The 27,302-nt window shown below is 33.3% G+C and overlaps 1 protein-coding gene across 3 annotated transcripts in view; it reads left to right on the forward strand.

Moving 5' to 3' along the window:
• The window catches only part of LOC131855260 (serine proteinase stubble), a 57,184-nt gene that overhangs the window by 15,031 nt on the left and 14,851 nt on the right, over positions 1-27,302 (forward strand). For 2 of the 3 annotated variants that reach the window (XM_059206502.1, XM_059206503.1), the window contains exon 2: positions 12,712-13,272. The exons of the other annotated variant lie outside the window; for it this stretch is intronic. In XM_059206502.1, coding sequence (XP_059062485.1) covers positions 12,712-13,272 — 561 coding nt within the window. The remainder of the gene's footprint in view (positions 1-12,711; positions 13,273-27,302) is intronic. 3 annotated transcript variants of the gene reach the window in all.

Raw genomic sequence — 27,302 nt, forward strand, 5'->3', positions numbered from 1 at the left:
AAATTTGTGTTGTCCAAGAAATAATAAAAATCTTAGGGGTTTGAAAAATAGTAGCCGATTCTCAGACCTATTGAAAAAAGACGGTAAACGGAGGTGACTGACGTAGTGATCTATCAACGCACAGCCCAAACCACTGGACGGATCGGGCTGAAATTTGGCATGCAGGTAGATGTTATGACGTACGCATCCGCTAAGAAAGGATTTTGATTAATTCTCCCCCCAAGGGGATAAAATAGGGAATGAAAGATTGTATGAAATTTTTTCAATTTTAAACCGATCGGGCTAAGACTTTGCATGCATAAATCTACTATGACGTAGGCATCCCCTAAGAAAGGATTTTGATATATTCCACCCCTAAGGAGATAAATTAATGCGAACGAAGCCGCGGGCAAAAGCTAGTGTAATATAAATGAACTATAAATTTAAATACAAATTTAGAATATAAAATACATTTTTGATTAGCCAGTTACAACAAAAACAGTGTTATTTAATAGAAAATCTGCTAATTCCTGTCTGAACTGATAACTAGTCCTTATGACATACTTATGTAATGTATGTACGTAATACTTAGTTTGTATTTCCTACTGCGCCCTATCCACTATGTAACTAAGTTAACTTACTTCACCTCCTCGGCCTCGGTGGTCTAGCGGTTTAGCATACCGCTTTACTTCCGACGGTGGCGGGTTCGAGTTCTCGCACGGTGCAAACTTTTGTATTCATGAGTATTATTGTTTGTATCGTTTTGGGTGTTTTCTATGTATATTATGTATGTATTTCCAAGAAAAAAATGTATTGTAAAAGTAATTACAGATGGGGATGTACATACTTTAAAAACAGTGAATAGAGATAATGCAAATTCTATAGCTTTTTTATTATTATTATTTAGGCAAAGCATCTTATATCATACTGCTTTAAAATTAAAATCCTATAAAACATTTTTTTAATAGTTTATCGAACAATAGAATAGAATAGAATAGAATAGAAAATCATTTATTCAAATAAACTTAATTTAAGCACTTTTGAATAGTCATAACAATTTGTTTTTTATCTACCACTCGTTCGGAAAGCTGTCTCATACGCTATCATATATCAAGAAAGCAGTATGAAAATTAAAATTATAACGTTGTCCGCAAATAAACTTATTCTTGCTATATATTGCTATCATCTATAAATTCATCTATCTTATAATAGGCTTTTTTACATAACATTTGTTTAATATAAGATTTGAATTGCCTCTCTGTAAGATTTAGCGTAGACTCTGGCAGTTTATTATAGAATCTTACGCAATTACCATAAAATGAATTACTAACTTTGTGTAGACGGCATTTAGGTAAAATTAGCTTATTTTTATTGCGTAAGTTTCTACTTGTACAGTCTTTAAGTTTCTTGAAACTATCTAAGTTTTTCCTTGTATACATAATATTTTCATAAATGTACTGTGAGGCAACGGTGAGGATATTTGATTGTTTAAAGCATTGACGTAATGACTCTCTAGAACCCATACCATAAATAGAACGTATGGCTCTCTTTTGTAAAATAAATATAGTATTTATATCGGCAGCTTTACCCCATAGCAGTATGCCATATGACATAATGCCATGGAAATAACTAAAATATACAAGTTTTGCCGTCGCCACGTCTGTTAATTGCCTTATCCTTCTAATTGCATAAGCAGCAGAACTAAGTCTACTGGCTAATTTTGAAATATGGGGCCCCCATTGTAACTTCGAGTCCACTGTTATTCCTAAAAAAACTGTATCATTAACAAAATTTACTATTTCATCATTAAGCAATAGCTGCGTATTTACTTGTTTTACATTAGGCAGCGTGAATTTAATGCACTTAGTTTTGTTGGAGTTCAATAATAGATTATTACATGTGAACCAATTTAGTATAGCAGAGGTAGCATAATTTACATCGTCTAATTGATTACATTGGCGACCAATTTTAAACACTAACGAAGTATCATCCGCAAATAACACTATATCTGCAACTTTCTCTACCATGTAGGGAAGGTCATTTATATAAATTAAAAAGAGAAACGGGCCTAATATTGAACCTTGAGGAACGCCCATTTTTATATTAGTTCCCTTAGACTTTACACCATCAATATCTACAGTTTGCACCCTATCCTCTAGATAAGTTTTCATTAGACTTAGGTCATTATCTCTAATACCATAATGTTTGAGCTTGTACAAAAGTGTTTCATGATCTACGCAATCAAACGCCTTCGACAAGTCACAAAAAACGCCGAGAGCATCCTGTGAGTTTTCCCATGATTCGAATATATGTGTAATAAGCGCTACGCCTGCATCAGTAGTAGACTTGCCGGCAGTGAAACCATATTGCTGACTGTGAAGCAGTCCGTTATCCCTGAAGTATTTTAACATTTGGTTAAACATAATCTTTTCAAATACTTTACTTAGAACTGGCAAAATAGAAATTGGTCTATAGTTGCCTAGCTCAAATCTATCTCCAGATTTAAAGAGTGGAATTAATTTGCTAAATTTCATTAATTGAGGAAACACGCCATTATCAACACATTTATTGAAAATAGTAGCTAGATAAGGATAATAAAAAGCAATTCTAAAAAGGAATATTCCTTATTCAAATAAACTTAATATAAGCACTTTTAAATAGTAATGTTTTTTTTATTCTTCCACTCATTCGCAACGCAGACTCATCATAAGAAGAATGAGCAAGAATTTTTTTATTGCTGTTGTTGAATAAATGTTGTCCTAAGTAAATACAAACAAATTATTATATTTAAAGATTATGTAATTGTGGTTATCATTATCATTACATAGTATAAAATAAAGTGGCCGTCGCTGTCCCTATCTATGTATGCTTAAATCTTTAAAACTACGCAACGGATTTTGAAGCGGTTTTTTTAATAGATAGAGTGATTCAAGAGGAAGGTTTATATGTATAATACATGTACATCCGGGCGAAGCCGGGTCAAGTAGCTAGTCTTATAATGTATGGATTATATTTTGTATTTACTTATGTCCACAGGTATACGCTTGTCTATTTGAATGCTATTTCAATTACAGAAAAAAGTTGTTTCATAGACATTGTTTATGATAATCTAAAACTTTCAGTTTCACAAATGACCCTAAGGTCACGCTTACATACAGCCTTTTGTTTTTATTCAATCTGACAGCTATCTTAGTCTATGATAACATGATAAATAGACCATTCATATAAAGTGTTAACTTGATGCTATTGTTCTTCATCAATTGAGCAGATAAATTTTATATTAACAAATAAGAGAGAGTCGAGTGCAGTTAAAAGGGTTCCATATAAATTAATATTTAACATTATCAATTTATAAGTGTGTCTGTTACATTGTTACATATAATTGAATTGAATGAATGTTAATGAAATTTGATAAATGAAAAAAATATATAAAATTAGAATTGCTATGGCCCATCTTTTATTTTAAAAGAAGCAAATATCGCGGGTATGGTTGGTTGGTTGGTTGGTTAGTATGGTTGGTAAAAGATATATAAAAAAGTTGTATATATTCAGAAAGAATTAATCAAATATATATAGTTTATATATGAAGATAGTATTTACTCGGTGATCTATCTAGGGTTTTTTTTATAGATGATAATGAAATGGTGCTCCCGCCTGCGCTAACGGTTTACGCTGGCGGTGCACCAGTGAAGGATGATAGGATGAACATGAAGTCAGTTCAGTTAGCCCAACGTGACAAATTCACCAAGAATTTATCACGATGGTTTCCAGGGGAAAACGCGTGGAGATCAACCTGACATGGTACATTGCTAGCAATAAGATCATCAGTCCACATTACTAACAATCCCCATTCCCCCTCTATCTAGGGTAGCAAACCGCTTTACTCAGTAAGCCAATATATTTCACCGATACCTGTAAGGAATAGGTTGATTCATGAAAAGAACTGGAGGTTAAGTGTCATAATGAATTTTGCTTAGTTGTTGTTCGCTACTTATGATTATTGCCTGGCACTTGGTAGGGTTCACGGATATTCCAAACTAGGACCATTTGAGTACGTATATTAATGTTTAGTTGGTCGATGGCCTAATAAAGTTCAAAAGCCAAGGCTCGAGACTAAAATTTGAATTTGAGTAAGCGGGTCAAAATACCGCCTTGAGGAACGCCAGCGACAAGTTTCGACAAGTTTAGATAGGAATAGAATAGAATAGAAAATCATTTATTCAAATAATTTTGAATAGTCATAACATTTTTTTTTTTTTAATCCACCGCTCATTCGGAATGCTGTCTCATCATAAGGATTCTATTGTCAAAGACTATAATTCTATGCGTATGTGTGACGGAAAGCATGTGTAACGTTTTTTTATTGATTTAACGTATTTTTATGCATAAAAACAAATATTAGCATTATTTCGTAAAATGGGCTACAAATTTTTTGATTTATGATTTTTGATTCATATATCGATTATATGTAATTAAAACACAACTTACAAAGTCAAATTCTGTGAATGTTACACATTTATATTATACGGAACCCTACACAGAGCTGAGATATTCGTCACTTATCAAGACATATCACATTTGTTCCCTGTCTACAACTCGAATGATTCGATACGCAATGATTGTATTCGCGTATTGTTTTATATGTATGCTAAGCAGACTGTCAGATCATCTGATAGAAAGTGATGACCTATCATATATACAATAACAATACTATATTCACAATATAAATGAACTAGGTAGTATAGTGGTTTAGCACACCGCTTTATTTACTACAAGCTGTGCTTTAGGTTTCACCCGCGTGAAATTCATAGCCTATGTATTATTCTGATGTATAAGCTATATTATTGTAAAGTTTCATCAAAACCCGTTCAGTAGTTTTCGCGTGAAATAGTTCGTTTAATATATTTTTTTAATGTTCGTTTAATTATATTAATGTCAGCGTACTCTCCTTCCTTCCTTAGACAAATTAATGTGCCTTAACGAGCTCTTCTAGAAATTCAACTTCTTCTAACAATTCAAGAGCAACACACAAGTTTCTTGCTTGTTCTTCTTGTGATGAGACAGCATTCCGAATGAGCGGTAGATTAAAAAAAAAAAAATGTTATGACTATTCAAAAGTGCTTCAATGTAAGTTTATTTGAATAAATGATTTTCTATTCTATTCTATTCTATTCTATTCTATTATATTCTATAACTGCATTATTGTATAGAGTGTCGTACAAACATCATTGAACCGACAAATAAAGTATCCCAAAAGTAAAACTTTAAAATGCTAAGTTACGCATATTTTCCCTTATAAAAGATGTAAAGTGTTATATTAATAATATAATAGTAACAAACATCCATTCATACACACAAATATCGCGTTTATAATATTGGTAAGATGGTTGCGTTATCATAGGTTATGGACGCCTGAAACACCAGCGGTGTCACGTGCGCGTTGCCAACTCGTAATTACTAAGTATATGGGAGATTAAACTCATCTGAAACCGCATTATCCGAGACCACAGGTTGTAGCATGTGCGGATGAATTCCCTGACCATGACTAGCGGTGCGATGGTAAAAGGTAAATGCTTCTTTTTTATACTACGCAGGTGGTAAACAAATATTCAGCCCATCTGATGGAAAACGGTTACCGTAGCCTTTGGACACCTAAAACACTAGGAGTGTCACGTGCGTGTGCGTGCTGATCCTTTAGAAAACTTAATATACCCTGTTTCTATAAAACTCATTAACAACCGACTTCAAAAAGGGCAGTTTGGCCTTCACAGTTCACTGCTCCCTTCGATCGTATTGTCATTACGGCGTTACTAATCGTATTACGCTTCTGTTACATCTCCAAGATGAATCTCGCTTTTTGTTAAGAGATTGTAGATATTCAATTGAATAGAAGCGTGACCAAAGTAAAAAGAAACCTTCAAATGTAAGTAGTATAGCTGATTATCCATTAAAAATAGTGTTAGCAGTTAATTAAACTATATTTTTTGTACTTATATATGAAGGTTCAGGCTAAATGCGCGGTTAAAAAGATTTCCGGTAAATGAAAAGATATAAATTAATTTTTAAACATTCCACTTTTTTAATTATTTTTTTATGGATGACTAGCTTACCCGCGCAACTTCGTCTGCATACTTCCTTGACTTTTCAATTATAGCCTATGTGTTATTCTGATGTATAAGCTATATTACTGTAAAGTTACAACCAAATTTCAGTTCAGTTCAGTAAATTTTAGGTGAAAGAGTAACAAAATACATACTCACAAACTTTCGCGTTTATAATGTTAGTAAGATAATGGAATGGTATACACGGGTAACGGTTTACGCTGATGGGGTACCTGTGGAAGATGATAAGAGGAGCATGAGGTCATGTCAGTTAGTCCATCGTGACAAATTCATCAGGAATTTGTCAGGATGATTCCTAGGATCAACCTGATATGGTACATTGCTAGCAATTCGATCAACAGTCCATATTACTAACAATCCCCTTTCCCCCAATATGTTATGATTGTATTGGTCTAGATAGTTTCTACATATATTATGTATGTATTTACGAATATATTTACATGTTCATTAGCCTTGCTTAGCTTGGAACTAGATGACTCTTTGTGAATTGTCTAAGGTCACTATTATAGGCGACAATTGCGGTTCTGCTACACTAATATATAATTACTAGCCGATCCTGCAAACGTTGTTTTGCATACAAATAAAAATCGTCATTAAAAAATAGGGGTAGTGATAGAAGGGTGAAAATTTAAGGTTGTATTTATTTTTTAATGTCATATTATATAATATAAAAATATAACAAATATTTTGTACAAAAAACAAAATGTTAGGGGTTAAAATTTTATATGCATATTCAGTAGATCTGAGAATCGGCTACTATTTGTTTTTAAGGTGGACAACCCTTATGACTTAGGGGTATGAACAGTAGATAGTAACCGATTCTTAGACCTACTGAATATGCATATAAAATACCATAAAAATCGGTCAAATCGTTTCGTAGGAGTATGGTAACTAACATTGTGACACGACAATTTTATATATAAGATAAGATAAAAAACACTATCAGCGTTATAATTCTAGTTACGCAAAAAAATTGTTAGCTCTGTTTACCATCACCGTGGAGTTAGTCAGTTTTCTCTTTAGAGTTTAATTTAAAATACTGTATTTTTTTGAGACTGTCCTATATTAGCTGTGTCTATGTATAAAAATTCTACCTCGATGTCCGTTCGTCTGTTCATGCCTATACTCTACCGTTACCACTTACCACTTTCCATCACATGTAATGTTGATTGTCAACTCCTTTTACTACAAAAAGTCTAGTTACTGTACACATACTATTTATAGTTAACTAATTAAGCACTAGGAAGACATATGCAAACGAGATCGTTAGTGCAAATAGAACTTTCTAATAATAGGGAAATACGGTCTGAATTTACTTTGCGTTTGTTAATCTGGAATTGTATCTATGTTCATTTATACCATGTTGCGGTATAATATACTATATAGTATAAATATATAGGAAATATACGAAAAAAAACAAAATTTTTTTTCTGATCAATTTTAATATTAAGAAAATGATTTATCGGTAATTTGCAGACGAATGTCTTTCATACTTATCATTATATAGTATAAAACAAAGTCGCTGTCGCTGTCTGTCCGTACCTATGTATGCTTAAATCTTTAAAACTACTCAACGGATTTTGAAGCGGTTTTTTTAATAGATAGAGTGATTCAAGAGAAAGGTTTATATATATAATACATGTACATTCGGGCAAGCCGCGGCGAGTAGCTAGTATAAAAATAACTACTATATACAGATACAAATATTGAGGTTGTGAGTGCAGAGCAGTAAAGAATAATCGGTTAATGATAAATGATTATTAAACAATCAAAAATTATTTAGATCTTATATGTATTACGTATACATTATAAAAAAAGAATAAATAAATTTTTGTCCGAAAAAGAAATTATAGGGGTAGACAACTATTATCACTTGGGCATGAAAAATAGACGGTAGCCGATTTTCAGACCTACTGCATATGCATAAAAAATTTCATAAAAATCTGTCCAGCCGTTTCGGAGGAGTATGGTAACTAACATTGTGACACGTGAATTTTGTAAGAACTTTAACTTTAACTGGCGGTTATACCATCGTTTACTCGATATTAATCTGCCGTCAACTTAACTAGTGAGTTAAACTTAAAACGTAACTTAGAACGCATATTGTAACGGTATTAGGATGCGTGTTGTGTAATAAACGTAATATATCTATATTTACCGTTACCGCTGCATTTTTGTTAAACAGTTGTGGATAGAGTGAGTGTAGCAACTTAAGGGTATGTTAAGATATCTTCATGTTTTAATTAAAGTAAATTAAATTAATTTAATACCTAATCCTTACTAATATTTAATACGAAGTAACTCTGTCTATCTGTTTCACGACATATAACTACTGTATCAATTTAAATGAAATTTATTACAGAGATAGTATTAATATTTAATACGAAAGTAACTCTGTCTGTCTGTTTCACGACATATAACTGAATCGATTTAAAAGAAATTTATTACACAGATAGTCTAACCTGAAGTCGAATCTGAGAAACGATATAGGCTACTTTTTAATGCGCAAATACGGTTGAAAGATGCTGAGAGGGGAGACGAAAATTTGAAATTTTTTTCTTTGATCTTTTAGGTTCGATTCGATCACGACGACTTCGTCCACGTGGAATTTAACTTTATTTTTCTAAAATAAAAGTAACGGAGTAATTTAGGCTAAGTTACTCCTTATTATATCAGGTAGCTGATGTAATAAGGAGCCAAAAAAGTCCCGTCAAAATCACTCCAGCCATTTCAGAGATTAGACGGAACAAACAGACAGAGAGACAAAAATTTAAAAAAATGTCATTTTGGTGTATATGCCGTATTTATATTCATATGCATGTATTAAAAAACGGTTATTTCAGTATTACAAACAGACACTCCAATTTTATTTGTATGTATAGATAGCACAAATAACATAATATTACATAGTTATAGATTAACTTATTGCCCTTAACTGGATTTCACTACCACGATCCAACTCGTGAATGCATACAGACACACATATACGTGTCTCTTTCACTCGTTGCATATTATACCTTCCGTCTTACTCTCACAATGTGTCAATGACACCAATCACTTGTCTTGAGTATAGTTTTCCATACACATGTACATATATAGGAAATAATTTAATAATATGCGTTTAGATAATTATCAAATTACGAGCCTTAACTGTTAAAATACCGCTACATCTGTCGTATCTATAAATTTTTAATTTATATAAAAATACAATTTGCAATATTTATGAAGTAGATAGGTACTTTTAAACTTTCGCTTTTAGTACACATCTATAAATCATTATCGTTACATAGTATAAAACAAAGTCGCTGTCGCTGTCTGTCCGTCCCTATGCAGGCTTAAATCTTTAAAACTACGCAAGGGATTTTGCAGCGGTTTTTTTAAATAGATAGAGTGATTCTAGAGAAAGGTTTATATGTATAATACTAGGTCAATAGATGGCCCATAGGTGAGTCGCAAGCTCGTTTATTTTCTACGCTATAAAAAATAATATGATCTGTAAGTATACAAAATCTTATTATATGCAGTCTAGTAGTTTTGTGTGAATGAGAAACCCACCTGTATATTCTGACAAACTTTATCGTTTTTAATACTAGCCGTTGCTTAAAACAATAGATTTTAAATAAGCATCCTTATTATCTTTACGACAAGCAATAAGAACCGTTCTGTAATCGTGAAAAAGAACGTACAAACAGACTTTCAGATTTATAATATTAGTATCAAGTGTGTTGTAAAAGCGACGTACGGTATACGTGCGTACTTAACACACTCGGCTCTATTCCGCCTCGTGTGTTATAACCATCATAACGCACTTATATCGTAATATACAATTATGTAACTTTTATATTACCCATAACGAGCAATTATCATACATATGTATGTATATATACAAATTTAATAATGATTAATGTTATTATTTCTTTGTGTATATGTATTTATTTCTTTACAAAGATTATGACAAGTTAAACTTGTGATAATTATTATTTACAGATAATAAAAATTAACTTATCTATTTTTATGATATAACCAGCTGTTACTTGTGTGTAATAAATTAAATAAAAAAAACTAGTCTCTCTATTTGTTTTTGCTGATCTCTTATATTTACATCAAACAAGTATATGAGAACTAGCCAAGTCAGACCTTAGACTAAAATATATTATCCTAAGTAATAAGAAGAAATGATATTTTATGTTACTATACATATAAATAAAATTGGAGTCTGTTTGTAATATTGAAATAACCGTTTTTTACTATATGCATATGAATATAAATACGTTACATACACCAAAATAACATTTATTACAATTTTCGTCTGTCTGTTTGCTTAAGTTTAAGTGTTCGTTTTGTTTGTAATAAGGAGTAACTTAAACTACCTTCATTTTATAAAAAAACTTTCATTTTAGAAAAATAAAGTAAAATTCCACGCCGACGAAGTCGCGTATTAGTTGTTAGTTATAAATAAATTTCAGGACTGACCATTGAACTTGGCACCTATTTAGATCTCATTTCTTTTGTCGTTGAAGTCAATAACCAAGGCATATATCATAATATTGAACTTGGGTTTCATTTCACATTTATGTTTTTGATGGGATTCATCTTACAAGCAAGCTGTTTGTCATCTATTCCAGCCGTCAAGTAGCTTGTCTGCGTAGATAGGTACCTCTTTGTACAAAGTATAGCTCTATTACAGTATATATTACGGTGTCTTAACGAAATGAGTTTGACGTAGCGACAAAATGGCGGCACGTAGTGGTAATTAAATCCGTATATATACTGACAGACACCTTTAATATATATATATATTGTATGTGAAAGCGACATTAATAAACAACAGGTTACATATTGTTAGCACATACATACATATATATTATATATAAAATTCTCGTGTCACAATGTTACTTACCATACTCCTCCGAAACGGTTTGACCGATTTTTATGAAATGTTATATATCATTAGGTCTTAGAATCGGCTACTATCTAATTTTCATACGCCTAAGTGATAAGGGTTACCCACCCCTAATATTTTATTTCTTATTTTTTGGACAAAATTTTTAATTTTAATTTTTTTATAAAATGGCATTAAATTTACACACAATCCAAAATTTTCACCCCTCTACCATCACCCCCAATTTTTTAATAGCGATTTCAATGTATATGGCAAAACAATGCTTGAGGGGTCTACTAATATACATATATTTTTTTTAGTTTATAAGCGTTTAATTAGAGTACTTTAGTGTATAAGACCTACAAGTTGTAATACTTAAATATAATTTAGGGTCATATTTTTTATCACTATATCTAACGCACCCAACGTGATAAAAAATATGACGTGCACAAGAGGTGGAAAGGTGCTATGTTAACAAATAATTTTATATTTGAGTTTTGACTTTGATTCACTTCATAATTGATTAACATTATTACATGAAGAAACATTGTATCCATTTTCAAAACTTGCGCAGATGGAGGAGCGTAAAATTTCGCACACTTACAGTTTATATAAAGAGGAAGTGCAGGATTCTAATATTTTTGAAAATCATGCTTAAAACTACATTAAATCAATAAAAAAACACACAAAGTACCATGTATTTGACACACACACATACACATACATAGAAGTATAATCTTTGACAATAAAACCTTAATACTGTTTAAATTTATAGTTTAAAAATATGGTCTACTATGTACTACTTGAGACAAATTGATATAAAATAGACTTTACTGCCTACTTAGGCGAATTCACCAGTATTTAACACAGTTTTCAGGGACCAAGTGGAAGTCAGAACCTTGCTGGAAATGGGGTAGACAGTACCCATAATAACCGCTTGCAATTTGATGTGTACGTCATTAGGTTTGGTCATTTGTTAATTCATCTGTCCTTTGATTATACTGTCGTCTCATTTATTTTCTATCACACCGTTCAGACACTATCATATTTGGCACATTTATACTAACTGGTTTAAAGTTTTTCTCATATATTGAGCGGTACTACTATAACTACTAAATTATCTACATTTCCTTCTATATATCATACTATATATATTACGATAACGAAAAAAAATCATGTTCCTAATAAACTTTAAATTATAGCAATTTTTTTTCATACAATCAATAATGCTACGGGATATCACATGATAACGTGATTTATCTATTGTCTGTTCTCAATCATCAGGTGGGCTGCTATTTTATTTGGTATTTCTTCAATATTTAAAATGATATAAAAAATAAACTGAATTACGGGCTTTTAAAAAAGATCTATTGTCGCTTAGGTAACAGTATTCTTCGATAGTTTTTATATGGTAACAATGAACTGCCTTAGTACCTAAATAAAGACTAATTTACACGCAATGAAGGAATTTTATTATGAATAGAATTAATTTTATTAATATTAACGTTCCAGTATTATCGTAATTATATAGTATACATATATATCTAACACTATGCTCTTGGAATGCAGATAATTTGGTATCATCTTATATATAAGTATATTACATCTATGATATAACTATTATCCATAATGAAAACTTAATCATTTCAATTAATTATCATCTTAATGATCATTTGCTTGCTTTCATTAATTGTAACATACTTAAATTAATATTTTTAATTCAAACAGATGCCAACGATCCACATCGAGCTCAATTCGACGTTACACAGAACGTAACAAAAAAACTCAAAGGAATAACACTAGAGAAACCCATGTTCGTACAAACGGACGGAAGAACCATATCATATTTGAGAAGGAACGATTATTACGTATTTCCTAATACAACACAAAAACTGCCCAAGTTCAAACCTATATCTGACGAGCAAGTGATGAAAATCAATCAGATACTAAAAGAATTATTGAATAGTACAAACAAACATACAAACAAAGTGAGAAAAGGCCGCCTAATAGATAGTAGTGTAAGTGATACGAATATTGAAGCACTAACGATGCCTATAAAGGCTACAGAGGATCGACAAGACGACAAAAGGTGCTCGCAAGGCGGGACCTGTGAGTTCTTTATCTACTGCTGGATGGTTGGGGGACTTCTAGAAGGTTCTTGTGGTGGTCTGCTGAAAGGGTGCTGTCACAGAGTCGCGAAAGCTGGTTTACTCGGAGTTCACGATTCGAACAGCATAGATTTCGCATCGAACGAAGGATTGAGTTACGGACCAGTTATAAATGATGAAAGTAAGTGGATTTCGTGGTTTAACGACGTGCACTTACATGTTGTAGCGTAGATATCAGTAAAAATAACTAAAACCTGTCGATTCACTTTAAATAAGGTGCTAACAAATTATCTTTAATATCAACTAAAGGAATTGATACTAAAAGAAATTTATGTCTTGGTAGCAATCAGATATAACTAAAATATTTTTACTGCGTGTAAATAAGTCTTTATTTACGCATTAAGGCCTAAGGTCTTTGATTTCTTTTACTACCTACCAAGGTATACCATTACCAAAGCTGTTATATGTTAATTCTGTTTTAAAATCAAATTTATATACACTGAAAGGAATTATACTACAAAAAGATTAATTATATTGGGGACCGGTTCTATTATTATCCTATTGTAAATAGATACGTAGAAATATAAATAATTTTTATTCAATTAAACTCAATACAAGCACTTTTTAATAAGTCATATTTTTTTTATCTGACCATCTATAAAACTATGTCTTGTGGAAGGGAATCCAGACAATTTAGTTAGCAACCTATGTATATAATCAAATGCTTCATTTTCTAATGAAAATTTTAGAAATGAAATATTAGAATTTACTAAAATAAACTTTAATAGAATTATTATAAAATATATAATTATTTGAACTACTCTCGCACAGTTATTTTTACTAATACTATGCTTACGGCACGTTCTTACCAGCACTAAATTGAGCTCCGATGTGGTCGTTCGGCAAGACATAGGTAGAAACATAGAAGAAGCATATAAATTTGAAAATATTCTAGAATGTGACGGAAGGTTCTAGATTCCTGTGGATTCTTCAGGTATTAGATAATATATAATATATCTGTACATAAATATATATATAACTATATTCTATCTATATCTGCTCTATCTAATCTAACTATGTCTTGCTTTTTCACATCTTAATTTAAATCAACATATATATATTACTAACATATCTAATATACTAATTTCATATATCTATATGTCATATAATATGTGTCATTTCATACATATTATTCATTTTAATTTACCTATTAAATATTTTTATTAATAATATTTTTCTAAACTAGAAAAAATCTAAAATAAAAGTAGCCTAAGTTACTCCTTATTAAATCAGCTACCTGCCAAAAAAAGTCCCGTCAAATCGGTCCAGCCATTTCAGAGATTAGCCGGAGCAAACAGTCAGACAGACAAAAATTGTAAAAAATGTTCTTTTGGCGTATGTTTATATACATATGCATGTAGTAAAAAACGGTTATTTCAATATTACAAACAGACACTCCAATTTTATTTATATGTATTGATGTATTTATTACAATAATAACTCAGGATAATTCACATAGCGCCATCAAGTACCTAGGTAAGTACACGTTCTGTTGTATATACTAGACAACTGTAAGAAATACTTAATTACAAAAATATGTAAATACTTACATAATAGACATAGATAACACCTAGACCGATACAAACAATCATACTCATGAATACAAATGTTTGTGTGCATGCGAGGAATCGAACCCGCGACCATCAGATATGTCTGTCAGGCTGTCAGTATTTATAATTTAGATAACTGACAAGTATAATTAGATATTTTTCTGTAAATATGTATATAATATGCATTTAAAACAGCCAGACCAATATAAACAATCATACTAATAAATTGTTTGAATCGTGGCAGGAATCGAACCTACGACTATTGGAATTAAAACGGTGTGCTAAACCGATAGACGACCGATTCCGTCAGTCAATATTTATATCATTATTTGTCTATACATATATATATTTGGTGTCTACACATATATAAATTGTGCCACTGGTATTTTGTTGTATGAAATATGAACGTAAACTGTGACTCAGAGATACTGATGGTTTTGTAAACTGTGGTAGCGGCTTTACCGATTGCGAAGCGTTAAAAGTGTTCTAGGTTTTCCCCGTATCCAATAAAAATCAAGTTTCTTTGACATAGTAATTATAATAATGCTATTGCATTATTTTGAAATATCTTGTATATTTGTATTGAGAACTATTTTCTCAATACAAATATACAAGATATTTCAAAATAGGATTTTAAAATTCATTATTAGACTGTGCTATGTTTTTTGATTTATACACTTTTATTTGTACATATAATAAAATCGTAAAAATTTTCGATATCTCCTTTATGTGTTAACCTTGCGTGGAAACAGGAAGAAACAGGTTGAAGTTTTCATAAAATATAAATAAGCTTTAGAAATATGAGCAAAATACCTTCCATAGGAGAGTAAATGGGGCAGCACCGCTGTCTTAAACTGAGCTGGGGCCCTTAGGCACACAAGAATACGAGGCCCGTTTGGAAAGTAAAAAAAAAAGCTCATATAGCTTCAAAGGTATAAGAACAATAAAATTACTGATTTGTGAAAAAAGTGTAGTGTGGCCGGCAAAAATAATTTGAGAATAAATGTGTGAGAAAACTTGACAGTCCTTCGGGGGATCCCTGAGAATGGGGGCTTTGGGCACGGGCCCCGTGTGCCCTTATGATAAAGACGGTATTATGGGGCAGGCCCTATATCGTTGTTAGGGCGACCTATTGAACCTACACAAATGAGTTCGGTTTACCATTCTATCGCGACTGCAGAGGCGTTGGCCTACCCTGTAGATGGTGTCCCTACACCATCTACAGGGCGGGCCAACGCCTCTATATCGTTGTTAGTGTGACCTATTTCACTCTACTCAATTGTGGAAGCGTGTGGGCGCAAGACATTGGTGGAATAACCACTTTCTGTAATTGTATTATATCGTTGTTAGGGCGACCTATTGAACCTACTCAAATGAGTTCGGATTACCATTCTATCGTGACTGCAGAGGCGTTGGCCCGCCCTGTAGTTGGTATAGGGCAGGCCCTATATCGTCGTTAAGATGATCTATTTCAGTCTACTCAATTGTGGAAGCATGTGGGCGCAAGACATTGTGGAATAACCACTTGCTGTAATTGTATTATATCGTCGTTAGGGCGACCTATTGAACCTACACAAATGAGTTCGGATTACCATTCTATCGGCCCTGCAGAGGCGTTGACCCGCCCTATAGATGGTGTAGAGCAAGTCCTATACCGTTGTTAGGGTGACCTATTTCACTCTACTCAATTGTGGAACCGTGTGGGCGCAAGACATTGGTGGAATAACCACTGGCTGTAATTGTATACGCTGGTTGGGCACCAGTGGATGATGATAGGACGAGTCTGAATTTAGGTTAGTGTGTCATCGTGGTTGTACCAGGAATTATTCACAATAGTTTCCTAGGTATATTTTTTTTATTTTCCAATTAAGAGAGTATGATTTCATTATTGAATACTAGCTGACTCGCACAACTTCGTTTGCATCACTCTTCATTGACATTTATTACCATTTAATTACATTTCGTTCAATTTTTTTTAAATTTTATTATTTATTTACATAATATCTTTTTAAATTATATGTTATATTGATGTATTAGTTATATATTTCAGTAGTTTTTCCGTGAAAGAGTTACAAGCATCGATCCATCCATCCAAACCCACAAACTTTCGAGTATATAACATTATTAAGACATTGCATTACATAATAAAATAGCTGTAAATTTACAACAACATCTAGAGCCTAGCATGCCGGTTTTGTATTACGCATTTTATTTGCATCTTGAGAAATTATAATTTCGTAAACCGGATGATGATTCATATATTATGAGTTCAGTTGTTTATTGCACTCTGTGTTTACAGTATCCGGGTATATATACTTTTTTTATATATTACTACCGACCCGTTCCGGCTTCACATGGATGCATTTTTTTTTATGGGTGAATATGGAATGGTGCACCCGCCTGCGCTAACGGTTTACGCTGGGACACCAGTGGAAGATGATAAGATGAGTATGAGGTCAGGTCACTTTGCCCATCGTGACAAATTCATGAAGAATTTATAACGATGGTTTCCAGGAGGAACCGCGTGGAGGTCAACCTGACATGGTATATTGCTAGCAATGAGATCATCATTCCACATTACTAACAATTCTCTTCCCCCCCCTCCCCCCCTAACAATACCCTTTCCCCCCGCACGGATGTACACAATTCATCAACAAATTACAAATCCTTGAATTTCTCAGCTTGTTCTATACTATTATACGCATGTATTATATATATAATTTGACGACCTCCTTAGTCCAGCGGTTTAGCACGCCGCTTTACTTCCGATGGTCGCGGTTTCGATTCCTCGCAAATATTTGTATTCATGAGTATGATTATTTGTATCGGTATGGGTGTTTGCTATGTATATTATGTATGTATGTACCAAAAAAATACATCTAAGTATTTATATCAGTTGGCTAGTACCAATAACACAAGCTCTGCTTAAGGTGGGACTAGATGGCGCAGTGTTAATTGTCCTGGGTATTGCTGAAAACTGCATTAAAATCCATTACGTTGTTTTAAAGATCTAAGCAAACAGACAGCGGAAACGACATCATTTTATACTATGTAAAGATAGTGGAATGGGAAAGAAACTTATGGGAAAGTGGTAATCTTCACCTATACATGAACAGTACCACAATAAGTACTCCGATGGATCCCCGTCCAATTCATCGATCGAAATTATGACGGCCTGAGCTGAGGTTCGAACCCCCTTTTTTTTTTTTTAACGTGTGGAAAATCTTCAAAAGACCGTCACCCCGCCGGAGGGAGGGCGGGGCGGTGTGTGAGATTTGTACTCACCAAAAACCACACGGTGTACCTACGAGCGCCTATATTATAGCCAGGGGATTCGCAAGTGCATTTCTACCCCAGCTCCGACGGCGACGGCCCGCCCTGTAGATGCTGTAGGGCAGGCCCCATCTCGTTATGTGGTTAGGGCGACCTATTTCGCCCTACTCCATTGTAGAGGCGTGTGGGTACACGCGCACACATCCGGGGCCTTTGGATTGGGGTACTGCCTAGGTTCGAACCCCTAGCGGTGACCTGAGACTAAAGTCGTATCCGTCAGGCGGGAGCTGGCCTACGACCGCTTTATAAGTCCTTCCGCGGGTTTGGAGTGTCATCTGCACTTGCCTCCTATCGTCCGATGAAGCTGTTATGGCCAGATGCAGCCAACAGCATTAGAGTAAACTGAAAAAAAAAACATGGTACCACTCTTATGCAATTATTGTTATGCTCTACGATAACAAATTTCCGTACGCTGTAATATCACTTTTTGTTGTTTTATTTATCGATATTGGAAACGCAACGAGTCTAAGCCCATACAGCTTTTTCTTTGGTATTATTTCTGTATATGTAATATCACTGCCATCTCTCACTTTCTTCAAATTGGAATAGAATAGAATAGAAAATCATTTATTCAAATAAACTTAATTTAAGCACTTTTGAATAGTCAACATTGTTTTAAATTTAAACTTGGAATTTTTTTAAATTGGAACAGCTAATTCACTAAAAGAAGGGAAGAAGATTGTTAGTAATGGGGACTGTTGATCCCACTGCTAGCAATATACCATGTCAGGTTGACCTCCACGCGGTTTCCCCTGGAAACCGTAGTAGTATAAAAAAAAAACCATTGTGATAAATTCCTGGTGAATTTGTAATGATGGGCTGACATCATGCTCATATTAACCTTTAACACTGATTATCATTTTGCCCCGCCAGCGTAAACCGTTCATTCATACAAATAAAAAAAACACACTAAAACAAGCTACTTTAATTAATTGAATGCTAGAAATAGGTGAGACAAAGGAACTCAAAGAAACTAGAGTCTCGCCAACGATAACATACAATATACTATGAAGCCTATATGTATCGCTATTAATTCCAGAGGATTTAGGTTTCTTATTTTCCTTCGTAAAAAGAACGAATTGTTTTATGGTAGAAATAGTAGTAATCTATAGTATACTAGTTATCTCTGCAAACGTTATTATTAATATTATATAATTGTTATTATAATAAATTAAAATCGCTATTAAATATTATTAGGGGTTGATGCTAGAGGGGTAAACATTTTAGGATTGTGGTGAAAATGTATTTTTAATGCCACATAACATAATAATAAAAGTTATCCAAAAAAAAATGACACTTAGACCCCTAAGTGTCACATTTTTTGGATAACTTAACATTAAATAGATAGTAGCCGATTCTCAGACCTACTGAATATGCATATAAAATTTCAGAAAAATCGGCCAAGCCGTTTCGGAAGAGTATGGTAACTAACATTGTGACACGAGAATTTTATATATAAGATTATCGAAATCAAATTCTAGTACAGATTTCTGTATTACATCACTATTCCATATAATGTGATATAAGTGCATTATCAATTTGTCAAAATATAATACTTAAACTTCGAACAAAGAAAAAATATAAAAAGCACTTAAAAATTTCCCGCCAATATTTGACGACTATGGCTGAATAATAGATGCCATTAGGTGCATTATCTGTGGTTCTGTACCACTTTTCGACAAAAATAGATTAGTCAGCATAATCAACCGATTATGACGAATAATAGAGTATAAAAGAGTAAAGAGTGAAAGGCAGGAACGATGATGCGGAAACAACGCGTCACCGCTCGCGGATTGTGTGATTATGAAGTGTTTTATGTCATAAGAAATGGCGGTAATCTGTAATCAATCAGATAGAGACGGATTAACAAATAAAGAGAGATAGATGTAGATTTTTAAAAATAGAACATTTCGATTGTATAGATTTGATGCTAATTTGCTGGCCAGTTATTTCTTTCTACCATAAGCTTCAATTTTCATAATTCGAAGGTAATTTAAATGGTCGATAATAAATTCGTATGATGTAGTGATTACTTACTCAGTGACTTACTGTACATGCTGCAGGAGCACCAGTGGAAAATAGTATAGAAATGAAGTTAGACTTACTTAATTTCTATCTATTAGTCTTTCTATCTATTGTTTCTTGCCAGTTCTTCTCAATTGAATCTTTATACTGAACTGGACGTAAGGGAAAAAATTAATACAAAAAAAATACGTTCACAAACGGCTAAAATGTCCTACATGAATAAAGGATTTTTGATTTTATTTGATTTCGATAATTTTATACAAAAATTCTAGTGTCACAATGTTAGTTACCATACTCCTCCGTATCGCTTTACCAATTTTTATGAAATTTTATATGTATAAGGTCTGAGAATCGGCTACTCTCTATTTTTCATAATCCTAAGTGATAAGGATTGTCCACCAGTATTTTATTTTATTGTTTTTACAACTTTATATTAATTTAATATTTTTATAATGTGGCATTAAAAAATACATACAACCCTAAAATTTCACACTTCTATCACCCACCCCTATTTTTTATAGCGATTCTAATATATATGGCAAAAGAACTTTTGCGGTACTAGTAATTTATATAATTTTGTTGATCTCCCATTATTTTATTTTATGCTGCCTCTTCGAGTTATTACAAAACATTCATAACCAATAATTTTGAAGGAAATGTTAGCTAAGTATTATTGCAAGGCCGTTACAATATGTGTTTAAAAGTTACTTACCAGTTTCCGCTCCCGCTGTCTCTCCTCTTATTACCATAGTCGTATGTTTATACATTCATTCAAGCGTACATTTCCGTCGTGTAGCAATCAAGGGCGAATTGCAAATATGTTGAGCAATGAGTAAGAGCATCGTGGACTAGTCGTAAGTACCTTTTGCGTCGACAGGTCGTTTTATTTTTCGGACTAATCTAATTCTGTCGGTCGCTAGCCTTTATAGCTTTACCGGACGATAGGGGGCGAGTGCAGATGGCACTACAAACCCGCGGAAGGACTTATAGAGCAGCTGAAGGCCAACTCCCGCCTGACGTATATGACTTTAGTCTGAGGGCACCGCTAGAGATTCGAATCTCAGGCCGTTGTAATTTCGATCCCCTTTTGAATTAGACGGGGGATCAATCGGAGGGTGTTCGAACCTGTGAAACAAAAAAGTATATGTTTTTGTTCTCGAACTAACTTTCTGGTGATCGAAATGGCGATAACAAACCAAGTTATTTTAGAAGTCAAGCCGCTTGATTCGTAAACTGATCACCGTGTGTTATTAGTTCAGAATAATAACAATAATATTTCAGGACAATTCACACAAACAACTTTGGACTGTTGATCTTATTGCTAGCAATGTACCATGTCAGGTTGACCCCACGTGGTTCCCTCTTGAAAACCATCGTGATATTTTTTGGTGAATTTTGACACGATGCGATAACTGACCTGACCTCATGCTCATCTTATCATCCTGCACTGGTGCCAGCCAGCATAAACCGTTAGCGCAGACGGGTGCTCCATTCCCTTTTGTGTATCGGCGCTACTGTGGCAGAATGCTGTCGTCATGCCATGACTATAGAGACAATTTGTATTTCTATTTTATTAGTATCTTTTATATATGTTCAGGGGCGGATCTAAGGGCTTCTTGGGCTGCAGCCCAGGGCCCCGAGGATATAAAGGGCCCCTGAAACTTATAACTGAAACGATATTTAGGATATAAAAATTATCTAGAATGTTAAAAAACCTATCATATCATGCAAGTGCGCGTAGTAATAATAGGTGGGCCTACCTAATTATATTACTCAACAAAAAAAAATACACCAACTGACAAAGTTGATTTAGCCCAGGGCCCCACAAATTCACGATCCACCCCTGAGTATGTTAGTCTATAATCTATTTATAATATGGGCCATGCAGCCTGAATTAAATAAAATAAATTAAAATTATAATCCATAAAAAAAATCATACAAAGACCCCTAAATCGATTTGCGAACTTTCTATTTCGCATCGCAAACACCCACGCATTATAAACGGAATCGTTGCAACTTTCGTTCATTGTTCTTAAGATTATGTTAAAACAATGTCGGCTTATCGAAAACGACTTAAGTGTTATGCGATGTGAAATAAGTGTGTTTTTTACCAAGAAATGCGAATAAAGTGACCTACTTTAGACGAATTTAATGAAGAAGGAAACACTAAAAGCCATTATTTGCAAAACTTTTAATTGTGTGTGTCACAGGACAATTCAAACAACGCCATCTAGACCCAAGTTAAGCTAACTAAATTTTGTGTTATGAATTGTGTTATAAGTTCTAAACTACTAATAATAAAGTAAACATAAAAATAACAATAACTTAACTGGATTACAAAGTAATAAAGTATATAACTAAACACTACTAACTAAATATAATACTAATATATATAAATAGTAATACTTTAGGCTTCATTGCAAAATTGATTTGTTGTATTTTCTACGATTACAAATACCGTCTACAAATGGATTTCTGATTGCATTTATGAATATCTTTTTTATAAGGCATATACTAGTGATGCAAGGAATTTCTGCGCGATTGCCTAACTTTGCAATATAAAGAAAGAAGTTTAGTAGTATTACAATAAAATGTTATTTTTATGTCTTTTGAAATATTTTAAATATTCTTTTTAAGGTTATGTATAAATTATATGACATATATTACACAGTAAAGTTTTAAAGACATATTATTGAAGGGCTCTGTGGTCTGTCGGTTTAGCACATCGCCTTACTTCTAGTCGCGGGTTCGATTCCGCGCACAGCACAAACATTTGTATTCATGAGTACAATTGCTTGTATATCTCTGGGTGTTCTTTATGTATAATATTTATGTATTTACATGTAAAAAAATCTATGTATTTGTATCAGTTTTCTAGTAGGTACCCATAATACAAGCTGTAGTTAGCTTAACTTAGGTCTAGATGGCGCTGTGTGAACTGTCCTGGGATTATTATTATTATTATTTCTTGATAATGTTGTGACAAATTATTACAAAAAAGAAAGAAAGAAAAATATGAATTTGATTTAATTTGAATATTTGAATACCTCATATTTAGTTTATAATTTATATTAAAATTTATATTATCTTATCGCTCAAAACAAAATATAGTACAACAAAGATTACTATTATTTGACGACCTCGGTGGTCTAGTGGTCTAGCACACCGCTTTACGACCGATGGTCGCGGGTTCGATTCCTCGCACGGCACAAACATTTGTATTCATGACTATGAATGTTTGTATCGGTCTGGGTATTTGTATCAGTTATCTAGTACCCATAACACAAGCTTTAGTTAGCTTAACTTGGGTCTAGATGGCGCTGTGTGAATTGTCCTGAGATTATTATTATTATTATTAATATAAATATCAAAACAAAAATACTGCATATCATTGACCGAGTTCGGTTTCGGTTTTAATTTGAAGACGGTATATTCCATTATGACTGTTACATCACAACCATCACGCAATTATGTAAAATTAACAATTTCATGCATCCGAACTCAAGTGAATTCGGTATACTTCCGAATCACTTCCGACATAGTAAGCCACTAATCGCTGTAACGAAACGTAACGAAGATGCGTTCAGTTAAAGCTATTATGTACGGTTTACATAATTTGTATGTATGTTTATGATATAACTATTTGCTTAACCTAATTAGAAAATAGGTAAAAATAACCATAGAGAATTCGAATTTATATTTTACTAGCTGCTCGCACTGGCTACATGTATTATACATATAAACCTTCCTCTTGAATCACTCTATCTATTTAAAACATCCGAATCACTTCCGACACAGTAAGCCACTAATCGCTGTAACGAAACGTAACGAAGATGCGTTCAGTTAATGTACGGTTTACATAATTTGTATATGTGTTCATGATATAACTATTTGCTTAACCTAATTAGAAAATTGGTAAAAATAACCATAGAGCCGTGACCATAGAGAATTCGAATTTATATTTTACTACTGCTCGTCCCGGCTTCATGTATTATATATATAAACCTTCCTCTAGAGTCACTTTATCTATTAAAAAATCGCTTCAAAATCCGTTGCGTAGTTTTAAAGATTTAAGGGACAGGACAGCGACTTTATTTTGTGTGTAGTTATCATTATTTCTTGTGTATGCTAGTCTATAAGATATTTATAATATGGGTCTGTAGCTTGAATTAAATAAAATAAAAAATACATAATAATAATAAACACAGGACTATTCATACAGCGCCAGTTAAGCGTAGCTTGTGTTGTGGGTACTAGACAACTGATAGATATACTTACATATTTCTTATAAATACATACATAATATATACCTACGTAGAAAACACTCAGACGAACAATAATACTCAGGAGTACAAATATTTCAACTGTGCGAGGAATAGAACCCGCGACTATCGGAAGTAAAACGGTGTGTAAAACCTCTAGATCACCGAGGTTAACATTATACATCTTTAAGATTTTCTGTGAGTATAAACTACAAAATACCCTAAGGTCGCCATACCCTATGTTTTCGGTTCACTACCCTAACTTAGACGATATGATCGTGAGTTCAATTCTGGTCGACTACTGCAATATATATTTTGAATTATTCACCGATATATACCATATATAACACACATTTAATTGTTATAAATAAGAGTATATATTGTTAAAACAATTTTTATTTAGATAAATATTTTAATGGGAATAGTAAATAAACTTTATATATGTCACATACAAAGTTTATTTATCTATTCTCTAAAATATATATATATAATATAATCATCATCATCATCATTGCCTTGCCTTTATCCCATTATTTGGGGTCGGCGCAGTATGTCATTCTCTTCCACTGCTCTCTATCAGTCGTCATATCTAAACATACTCTTCTTTTATTCATATCATCTTTCACACAATCCATCCATCTTTTCTTAGGGCGTCCCCTCCCTTTACATCCATCCACATTCATATTACACACTTCCATAAGACATGGTCCTCATTCCTCCGCATAACATGCCCATAACAGCTCAAAATTATATATAATATAATATTTTATTTAAACACCTTACTGTTTCTACTAATAAGTTAAAATATTTATCGAAATTAAAAAGTGTTTTACAACACTAACTCGGTGTTTCCATTGCAAACGAAAAGGATAAAAATATATTCACAAAGTTAATATGTTACGTCCATCAGAATCGAACTCATGACCCGTAAGACATGACGGTCTAACCGCGAATCAATATGCCATATTATTTTTAGATATGTTATTGTAGAAATGTTTTACAGAGTTATTTTTAGATGTTTAAAAAAGAAATTAATTTAAATGCTTAAAATATGCTTTCTTAATGTTATAACGGCCTGTGGTCTAGTGATTTATCACACCGCTTTACTTCTGATTTTCTGACTTTAAATTAATTTGAGATTTATTGTAGGAATTATTAAAAGTAACAAACATCCATACTCACAAACTTTCGCATTTATAATATACTACATATGCCCGTTTCATTCTGATGAATAAGTTATATTATTGTAAAGTTTCATCAAAATCTATTCAGTAATTTTTGCGTTAAAGAGTAACAAACATCCATACATACTCGCATACTTTCGCGTTTATAATATTAATAAGATTAAGACTATGTAATTTAAATGTAATTGTTCGGGCCATGTAATATATAAATAAACAGAACCTCTATTTTTTGAGGTCGGTTAACACAAATATGGTTAACCCATAATACATTCTACTGTAAGACGTTGTTTGTATACGAGCGCTGCATACGAACATGTTATGTCACGGCGAAAGTAAATTCACAACGTTTGACCAACGTTGCAAATAAGCGGCTTGTCGATACTGTACCGATACGGTTTTTTCCGAACTATTCTAATACTGTTGTCCACAGCGGAAAGGTATTTTAAGGTGATAATGTAATCCACTCGCATGAGCTTATAGTTTACGCTGGCGGGGCCCCAGTGGATGATGATAAGATTGGCATGAAGTCAGGTCAGTTAGCGCGTGACAAATTGACCAGGAATTTAAACAGTTTTGTTTTTAAACTAGTCTAATGCTATTGGTTACTGCTGTAAGGTTTTTTGAAGATGATAAAGTAATCCGCATGAGCTAATGGCTTATGTTGGTGGGGCATAAGTGGAGAAAGATAAGATGAGCATGTAGTCAGGTTAGTTAGCCGTTTGTGACAAATTGATCAGAATTTTAAGCAGTTTTGTTTTCGAACTATTCTTATGCTGTCGGTCGCAGCTGAAAGCTTTTTTAAGATGATAAGGTAATCCGCATTAGATGATGGTTTCCGCTGGCGGGGTCCCTCTGGAGGACGATAAGACGACATGAAGTCAGTTCAGTTAGCCCTTTGAGGCAAATTGACTAGAATTTTAAACACTTCTTTTTGAACTATACTAATGTTGTTGGTTGCTGCTGAAAGCTTTTTAAGATAAGGTAATCTACATGAGCTAACGGTTTCCGCTGGCGGGGTCCCTCTGGAGGACGATAAGATGACATGAAGTCAGTTCAGTTAGCCCTTCGTGGCAAATTGACTACAATTTTAAACAATTTTGTTTTCGAATTATTTTAATGCTGTTGGCCGCAGCTGGCCTTTACAGCTTCACCGGACGATAGGGCGCGAGTGCAGATAGCACTCCAAACGCGCGGAAGGTCTTATGGAGCGGGTCAAGGCCAACTCCTGTCTTACGAATATGATATCTTAGATAGTCTGCCTATATAAAAAAACGAACTACACAATACAGTGTGTGTATCTTTTTAAACAATATAAAGTTCTAATTATCTTCTTCTACTGATCCTTGAGCTGTTATATCTAAGCTTGCGGTAATTGCGGCAAATAGATGCAGCGATCAATTTTTTGTTTAATTGAACGGCTTTGGATTCCTAGCATGAATCAAAGAACGAGAATACACATATTTATATCTTGCAAGAATTATTGACTTAGGCGCACTTTGCTCTTTGCTTGTAGTGTAGTTATTAGTTTTAAGCTACAATAGGACTGGCATGCTTTTAGTTTGAACGAAAGTCCCCAAATTTCAAAGAAATAAAGAAAAATAGGACCTTTGCCCGTAAGAAGTGAAGCGAGTGTTCCAAATCAAAATATTCAAGGCCGTATAGTCTTCTATCATCGCGGAATAAATTAAAAAAAAAAACATTCGACCCGGTTATATGAATTAAAATGCGGTGTCTATTGTCGAGTCAGTAAGCCACATTACATAACCGCAGTATGTGACAGACATACAGCCATACGTT

Source organism: Achroia grisella, unplaced genomic scaffold (genome assembly GCF_030625045.1).
Source record: "Achroia grisella isolate CSIRO2021 unplaced genomic scaffold, CSIRO_AGI_Agris_v1 utg1360, whole genome shotgun sequence".
NCBI lineage: Eukaryota > Metazoa > Arthropoda > Insecta > Lepidoptera > Pyralidae > Achroia > Achroia grisella.